General features: G+C 41.1%; 1 protein-coding gene across 2 annotated transcripts; it reads right to left on the bottom strand.

Annotated features, from left to right (window-relative positions):
* Positions 1-4,093: 4,093 nt before the first annotated feature.
* LOC112231713 (C-type lectin domain family 4 member E) lies at positions 4,094-6,532 on the bottom strand. 2 transcript variants are annotated; one of them, XM_024398438.2, is made up of 5 exons: positions 6,169-6,532; positions 5,994-6,095; positions 5,550-5,674; positions 5,357-5,457; positions 4,094-5,047 (listed from the first exon to the last, which is right to left on the bottom strand). In XM_024398438.2, exons 1-5 carry the CDS (start codon positions 6,350-6,352, stop codon positions 4,876-4,878), a joined length of 684 nt encoding a protein of 227 aa, XP_024254206.1. In that variant the 5' UTR covers positions 6,353-6,532; the 3' UTR covers positions 4,094-4,875. The 2 variants fall into 2 exon arrangements, with proteins under 2 accessions (XP_024254206.1, XP_024254207.1); XM_024398439.2 differs by lacking the exon at positions 5,994-6,095 and having other exon boundaries at positions 6,169-6,527.
* Positions 6,533-9,103: the final 2,571 nt, after the last annotated feature.

The raw sequence follows: 9,103 nt of genomic DNA, 5'->3' as shown, positions 1-9,103 counted from the left end.
TGTTGGTTGTTTCCGCAGCCTTCAAACGGAGGGCACGTTATGGCTCAAACTCTTTATCGCACTGATGACAATTTATTGGCAATTCTTTTGTAACAACGCTGTCTCTGTGCGAAATCAGTGTGAAGAGATATTATGAAGTTTCTGTGGAAAATGTCTTCATCAGAGGATTTAAAGGGAACTTCACTTGTGTGTTGTGCGTGTGTCTGCATGCGTCTTGTACAGTATGTGTGTGTGTCCTGTCTGTACAGTTCTGCCCTCTGTCTGTGACCAACATGAGGTGACACTGTTTTAACTATCTAATCACATTCAATCAGAAAGCTGGTAGACCTTGTTAAATGACATTGTACCTTTATTTATTCATCTGTGCCTTTGTGATTATTATTATTAAAGAGATAAACGTATGCTAATAATTGGACATGAAAAGATCTACAAACGTTTTACTAAACATTGGTCTATGCTGGAAACGTACATGTTTCTAATAAAAACAATTCTGACATGTATTTTACAGAGTACAGTGCTTTCCTCTGAATATTCACATTACAATGTTTTTTGTTTTCTCTCTCTCTCCGTTATTCACTTGACATGTCTTCTTCCTCTACAGCTAACCGGGAGAAACAATAGATGTGGTTTTCAGACACAAGGTTCACGTTTATTTTTCACATATTTTATTTCCACTTAACAATAGCATAATGGAGATTTCAGTAGGGAACATTTTGCTCCAATCCATCACCAGCTCTTAGATGAACTCTTTCAAAAACCTGGCAGTTGTCATGTTCCAATTGTTGATCTCATGACCTTGTATTAGGTAAACACATTCGAGAACTTTCCATTAAGATCACTTCTTTATATATTTTGATTTATTTGATTTAACCTTTATTTAATTAACTAGGAAAGTCAGTTAATAACAAAATCTTATTTGCAATGACCGCCTACCAAAAGGCAAATGCCTCGTGTGGGGAAGTGGGCCTGGTAATATAATAAATACAATATAAATATAGGACAAAACACACATCACAACAAGAGAGACACAACACAACGTAAAGAGAGACCTAAGACAATAACATAGCAAGGCAGCAACACATGACAACACAGCATGGTAGCAACACAACATAACAACACCATGGTTGCAACACGATGTGGTAGCAGCACAAAATATAGTACAGACATTATTGGGCACAGTCAACAGCACAAAGGTCAAGAAGGTAGAGACAACGATACATCACACAAATCAGCAACAACTGTCAGTAAGAGTGTCCATGGTTGAGTCTTTGAATGAAGAGATGAAGATAAAACTGTCCAGTTTGAGTGTTTTTGCAGCGAACTGAAAAGAGGAGTGATCCAGGGATGTGTGTGTGCTTTGGGGACCTTTAACAGAATGTGACTTGGCAGAACGGGTGTTGTGTAAGGAGGATGAGGGCTGCAGTAGATATCTCAGATAGGGGGAGTTAGGCCTAAGAGGGTTTTATAAATAAGCATCAACCAGTGGGTCTTGCGACGGGTATACAGGGATGACCAGTTTACAGAGGAGTATAGAGTGCAGTGATGTGTCCTATAAGGAGCATTGGTTGCAAATTTGATGGCTGAATGGTAAAGAACGTCTAGCCGCTCGAGAGCACCCTTACCTGCCGATCTATAAATTACGTCTCCGTAATCTAGCATGGGTAGGATGGTCATCTGAATCAGGGTTAGTTTGGCAGCTGGGGTGAAAGAGGAGCAATTTCGATAGAGGAAACCAAGTCTAGATTTAACTTTAGCCTGCAGCTTTGATATGTGCTGAGAGAAGGACAGTGCACCGTCTAGCAATAAGTACTTGTATGAGGTGACTACCTCAAGCTCTAAACCCTCAGAGGTAGTTATAACACCTGTGGGACGAGGGACATTCCTCTTACCAAACCACATGACCTTTGTTTTTGAGTTGTTCAGAAAAAGGTTTAGGGTAGAAAATGCCTGTTGGAAACTAAGAAAGCTTTGTTGCACAAAATCCGGGTTAGGGGCCAGCTGAGTATAAGACTGCATATAAATGAATGAGAAAGCTTCCTACTGCCTGAACTATTGTTGTTGATGTAAATTGAGAAGAACGTGGGGCCTAGGATTGAGCCTTGGGTTACTCCTTGATGATAGGCTGTGGCTGAGACAGCAAATTTTCTAACTTTAAACACTGCACTCTTTGAGAGGAGTAGTTAGCAAACCAGGCCAAAGACCACTCAGAGACACCGATACTCCTTAGCCGGCCGACAAGAATGGAATGGTCTACCGAATCAAAAGCTTTGGCCAAGTCAATATAAATAGCAGCACAATATTGTTTAAAATCAAGGGGAATGGTGACATCATTGAGGACAGTTAGGATCAGTTTTATCTCCCCTTTAAATAAAGGATGTTCCGCGGCTGCCTTCCAAGAAATGGGAACCTCCCCAGAGAGGAGAGAGGTTAAAAAGCCTGGATAAAGGCTTGGTGACGATAGGGGCAGCAACCTTAAAGAAGAAAGGGTCTAAACCATCTGACCCAGATGTTTTTTGGGGGTGAAGTTTAAAAAGTGCCTTTAGCACCTTGGACTCGGTGACTGCCTGCAGGGAGAAACTTTGTAGCGGGGCAGTGGAAAAATAGGGAGAAGCATCGTGGATAGTCGCATTAGAAGGGGTGGGAGATCAGGAAATGTTGGACGGACAAGGAGGTATCGCTGAGTCAAATAGGAATCCTGACTTGATGACGTGGTGATTAAAGAGCTCAGCTATGTTCTTCTTGTCAGTAACATCCACATCATCAACATTAAGGGACATGGGCAGCTGTGAGGAGGAGGGTTTATTCGCTACTTCTTTAACTGTTTCCCAGAACTTCTTGGGCTTAGACCCACAGAGAGAGAACTGCTCCTTAAAGTAACTAACTTTGGCCTTCCGGATAGCCTGAGTGCACTTATTTCTCATTTGCTTGAACGAGAGCCAGTCAGCTTGAGTATGCGTGTGCCAAGCCTTTCGTCAAATGCAATTCTTGAGGTGTCGTAACTCCGCACGATCACGGTCGATCCTGTGGATGAACCTGTTTTTAATTCTCATTTTCTTTATGCGGGTGTGTTTGTTAACAATACCACAGAAAATATTTAAAAAGAAGGTTCAAGGTCCAAGGTCCACTTCTCTCCCACTGTCGCTTTTCTTTCTCCTCGGTCAGGGTGTTGTAACTAGTGACTGATCTGTAGCTGGTCTCTCTCTTCATTCAGAGTGTTGGAGCTTGTCTGTAACTGGTCTGTCTCTTTCTAAAACTGGTCTCTGTCTTCAGTCAGTTTTGTAACTGGTCTGTATTTGGTCTCTTTCTGCAGGTAAGTTGGTCTTGTAAACTAAGAAGACTCTTTCTGCAGATGAATATGTCTTAAAACTAAGAAGGCTCTTTCTGAAGGCGATTTGGTCTTAAAAACTAAAAAGACTCTTTCTGCTGGTGAGTGTCACGCCCTGACCTTAGAGAGCCTTGTTATGTCTCTATTTTGGTTTGGTCAGGGTGTGATTTAGGTGGGCATTCTATGTTCTGATTTGGATGTGTTCTATTTCTTTGTGTTTGGCCGGGTATGGTTCTCAATCAGGGACAGCTGTTTATCGTTGTCTCTGATTGGGAATCATACTTAGGCCACATTTTTTCCCTGTTGTGAATGTGGGAAGTTCTTTGTTAGGGGCACTATGGCCCTTATAAGCGTCACGGTTGTTTTGTTAATTCTTGTTTTGTTGGTGACATTTTATTCTAAATAAAAGAAAATCTCCAACAATGTATTGTGTTTTCTGACTATATACTATACAGCAATGTCTACTCAGGTTCTGAATCTATCACTGCGCCGGTGTCTGATTTGTGTCCATTTCTGAGACGTTTTTGATATGTTGTCCCCAGAAGAAAGGGAAATGTTAAAAGAGGAAGATAAAGTAACATGGTGGTTGAGGTTGGGACATGTTCTTTTCCTTTAAACATATTCATCTGATACCTGAGTCGATAGTGTAGACTTACCAGACCTGGGATGAAATACTGTATGAAAATATGAGAATGGTTTGCCAAGGACAACTTCCAAATGGACAAATTTGAGGTAAAAAGGAGTTGGAGCAGTCAACAAAAAGACAGATTGATTTGTTATTGCTCACTTTAATACATTGTACAGGATGTGAACAGGTGACTGACATTTCAACATAAAGCTGACATCTTCCTCAGAGTGACCTGACCGTTGCACATAAATCCTATTTATAGCCTTGCGGCCCATTGAGACATAACAATGTAAAATAATTCTAATGATAATATGTTCCAAGGTAAACTGCAAATTATAGCACAAAATAATAAGATAAACGGTGTGTCTTGTTAATCAATAGGCCATGTCAAAATTTACATTTGGGTGTCTGTGAATTCGGAGACGACGAGACCTAATAAATGAATCCAGTGTCTAAGGAGTACGACCAGAATGCCTCTCCGTATGAAATTATTTAAAATACTTCTGTTGCAACAGAAAAGCCCCAGTACCCACCTGGCTCTGAAGGCAGGCTAAAGCAAACACTCAAAGCTTTTGAAAGATTTCAAGTTGTATTTGAACCCAGGTCTTGCACTTATCTGATGTGCACCTATCAGGAGTCGACTGTACTGACTTAACAACCTCATACTGGTCCCTTCTGTCTGTTCTAATGCAGCTGTTTACTTTTTGTGTTGTGTCTCAATCATTGTCTGTGTCTGATGTGTCCATTTAACTACTGAAGACAGGAAGCTACTAATGCATTCCAGGAAGTAAATGGGAATTTGATTCATATGTTCAGAATGAAAAGAACATAAATGAGTAGGGATGGAGACAGGATGAGAGAGGGAGAGTCAGAGAGAGTCATAGAGAGAGATAGAGAAGGGGAGATGGTGGATGGGTAGTTGTTACAGTAGGTTATTGTTACACAACTCACAAATCCAGATACGTTTTTGTGCACAATTTAAATCATTCCATGTCTTTTCAGGCTGGTCTTGTCCTTTTCTTAGTACAGCACAGTCCTCCCCCGGAAATGTTGAAACACTTCCACCATTATCAGGCTGGTCGAATATCCAGTAACTATGTTAACAACACAGAGAACCAGACAGTCACACTGTCAGTAAAACATCATCCTAAATAAAAGACATAATGCCTGTGTTTCTTCAGCTTTAAAGCCACACGCTGTCTGATGTGGGCCACCAACAAAAAGTAAAAAACACACTGTATATATAGTGTTTCTTGAAGAAAATAATGCTTGGTTTCTATGATTCATCTATAGAGCTCATTGAATGACATCTATGAAGGGAAACATTTGTTTTTATGAAGATGATCTGAGGCAATATCATTTGTTTTCAAAGTATACATATAACAACTGGTCAAATCTCTCACCTTGTTTTCAGTGGTGTGCCGTCAACCCATTTCCAGGACCCCTCAGTCTCTCTGTCAGTCAGACCGATCCAGGCTCTCTTGTTGAGGGCAAATAGAAATCTCTGTTGTTGAGAAAGAGAAATGAACACCGATCAAAAGATGTTTATCATGTCTCTCTCTCTATGTATTTATCTATCTCCCCCCACTCTCTCACCTGTTTCTCTCTGCTGTTTACGATCACCAGGTCTGCTCCTCTCTCCACACAGTCCTGTCTGCTCTCACTCCAGGTTTTTCTCTCAGAAGAGACGAAGTACCAACAGGATTCAAACTTGTTCCAGCCTTCAGAACAGGTTAGTTAAAACATTCATTGGCATCTCATTGTTCTGCACACATTAATGAAAGAATGAAAGAATACAAACAACATTTTAGTACGCGTTCAGGGCCGTAACCAGGGTTTGAGTTTTAGTAAATTCGTAAAAAAGCGGGATTAAGATTGTATTAGATTGTATTGAAACTTTCCAAAAAGTACTGCATTGCAATATAATAGTGATGTTGTTGTATCTGGTCTGTTGTTGGCCTAGAAAAGTTACTCACTAAATCCGATTATACCTACAGGACTGCCAGTGAATTACAGTAATTACAATTTAGCTATACTTACAGTGGACTGACTGGCCTATGATCCCAGCCAGTAGGAGAACACACAGCAGCCCCAGACACACTGCAACAGCTAGGAAGGGTCTCTTCCCTGTGCTATTAGGCTCTATGTACACATAAAAAGATGTGTGTGTGTGTAAAGTGTGTGTGTGTGTAAAGTGTGTGTGTGTGTGTGTTACCTATGTGCTGGTCTCCCGGTCCATTAGTTGAAGTGTGTTCTACATCTTCTGTTTTGGTGCTGGTCTCGTGGTCTCTCAGGGTGTCTGCACTGACGTAGATGTCCACAATCCTCTCCTCCATCTCACCTCTGTCAAACTTGACTTTCTTGGTCATGTCTGGCTTGGCATAGATGGCCTCAGACATCTCCAGCAATGCCGGCTGCTTCTTGTGCTGTTACTTGCATTTTACGTTAAGCCTCCGGTTATAGTGATAGAGTCGCCTCTGCCTCGCGTCTGTCTCTGTGTTTGTGTCTGTCTCTGTGTGTTCGTGTCTGTCTCTGTCTCTCTGTATCGCCTGTGTGTCTGTCTTTATCTGTGTGAAGATGTAACCCCTAGGGAGGTATAAAAAAAAAAATGACACGGGTAGTTGTGGCTACAGCTTCTCCTTTGCATATTTGTATTTGTCTCCTGAGTAGTGAGTTTACACTTATTAGTCTACTGTACTGACTTCATGTTGTGTCTGACGATGTGTGAAACATAACCACTGGTGCACAGGACGATAAGAAGTAGAGTTTATTAATATGCTAATACAAAAAATGAAACGTGCAAAATAATCAACTTCTGTTGTAAAACTATTCTGTTGTTGACTGGACTGACTTCATGTTGTGAAACATAACCACTGGTACACAGGAAGCCACATTGTCAGGAAATAGGTAGGAAGGTATTACAGTTTTTCTCGTTTGCTAAGACACTTCTAATGAAACTGGGGTCCACTTGAGTGCCATAATAACTTAATGAGCACAACAACATACTGTTTTGCAAAACAGTAAGTCATTGCTTTCACAAAAAAAACGCAGGAGTCAGTTGAGTAAATGATGTCAAACAAAATCCAAGCATTTGGTCACAGCTGATACAAATGACTAGCATGATTGTGAACTACTTCTGCACGCGTGCAAATCTTTGCACAATTGTTCAATCCGTCCTTATTCATGAGTAAAAGATTTCACCTCTGAGTTGCTGTTTTGTAAGAATGGACCAAGTAAGAGGCAGAGGGCAAAGGGCAAAGGGCAAAGGAGAGGTAGAGAGGCCCCTAGAGGAAAGTTCAGCTCTCAGTTCAAATGGAAAAAGGTCAAATAAAGCCTTCTGTTTCTAGATATTCATGCTCTTCAGTGACATTCTTTCTGCGTTGGTCATCTTTGGTCAAATTATTTTAGAAAAGAATACAGCCCATGTTGTGATATGTTTTGTTGTCTTTATGGTGCATACTATAATTTGATTTATAGTATCAACAGATGGCAGAGACATATTGATAGATGTAGAATTAAAAAGGGTTATTACATAACAAGTTGCACAGTATGTTTTGGAGGTCGTTGATTGTGTGTCATATAATTTCATGTCTTGAGAGTCTTAATGCATTCTGCAAATGAAATGTGTCATTTTGTTTGGACAAATGTGCTCAAGCAACCAATAAACTTTAATACAAGTTTGCATACTGGTGTGTGTGTGTGTGTGTGTGAGAGTGCCTGTATTTGTGTCTGTGAGAGAGAAGTTATGTCAGTATTTAACATGAATTTGATTGTATGACTTAATTTGCCTTTTTTTCTATTACACCAGTGCCTCTGGCTTCCTGTTAAGGTTAGGGCTGATTTCAAGGGTTTACTGTTAACCTACAAAGCATTACATGGACTTGCTCCTATCTATCCCTCTGATTTGGTCCTGCCGTAAATACCTACACATACGCTACATTCACAAGACGCAGGCCTCCTTATTTTACCTGGAATTTCTAAGCAAACAGCTGGAGGCAGGGCTTTCTCCTAAAGAGCTCAATGGAATGGTCTGCCTATCCATGCAAGAGATGCAGACTCTGTCTCGACATCTAAGTCGTTACAGAAGACTCATCTCTTCAGTAGGTCCTAAGATTGAATGTAGTCTGGCCCTGGGGTGGGAAGGTGAACAGCAAGACTTTGGGGTGACGAACCGTCCTTGCTGTCTCTGTCTGGTTGGCTCCCCTCTCTCCACTGAGATTCACTGCCTCTGACCCTATTACGTGGGCTGAGTCACTGGCTTACTAGTGCTTTTCCATGCCATCCCTAGGAGGGGTAGCATCACGTCTCCTTTTTTGTTATACTTGACTTGAGTGGGTTGAGTCAGCTAATTTTGCCCCCCTCGGACTCGTGCTGTGGAGGAGATCTTAATGGGCTATACTCAGTCTGGTCTCAAATCAAATCAAATCAAATTTTATTTGTCACATACACATGGTTAGCAGATGTTAATGCGAGTGTAGCGAAATGCTTGTGCTTCTAGTTCCGACAATGCAGTAATAAAAAGCAAGTAATCTAACTAACAATTCCAAAAAAAAACTACTGTCTTATACACAGTGTAAGGGGATAAAGAATATGTACATAAGGATATATGAATGAGTGATGGTACAGAGCAGCATAGGCAAGATACAGTAGATGATATCGAGTACAGTATATACATATGAGATAAGTATGTAAACCAAGTGGCATAGTTAAAGTGGCTAGTGATACATGTATTACATAAGGATGCAGTCGATGATATAGAGTACAGTATCAACGTATGCATATGAGATGAACAATGTAGGGTAAGTAACATTATATAAGGTAGCATTGTTTAAAGTGGCTAGTGATATATTTACATTTCCCATCAATTCCCATGATTAAAGTGGCTGGAGTAGAGTCAGTGTCATTGACAGTGTGTTGGCAGTAGCCACTCAATGTTAGTGGTGGCTGTTTAACAGTCTGATGGCCTTGAGATAGAAGCTGTTTTTCAGTCTCTCGGTCCCAGCTTTGATGCACCTGTACTGACCTCGCCTTCTGGATGACAGCGGGGTGAACAGGCAGTGGCTCGGGTGGTTGATGTCCTTGATGATCTTTATGGCCTTCCTGTAGCATCGGGTGGTGTAGGTGTCCTGGAGGGCAGGTAGTTTGCCCCC

The sequence above is a fragment of the Oncorhynchus tshawytscha genome, linkage group LG34 (genome assembly GCF_018296145.1).
Source record: "Oncorhynchus tshawytscha isolate Ot180627B linkage group LG34, Otsh_v2.0, whole genome shotgun sequence".
Lineage (NCBI taxonomy): Eukaryota > Metazoa > Chordata > Actinopteri > Salmoniformes > Salmonidae > Oncorhynchus > Oncorhynchus tshawytscha.
Note: the sequence above shows the minus strand (reverse complement) of the source record. Positions and strands in the feature narration are given on the sequence as shown.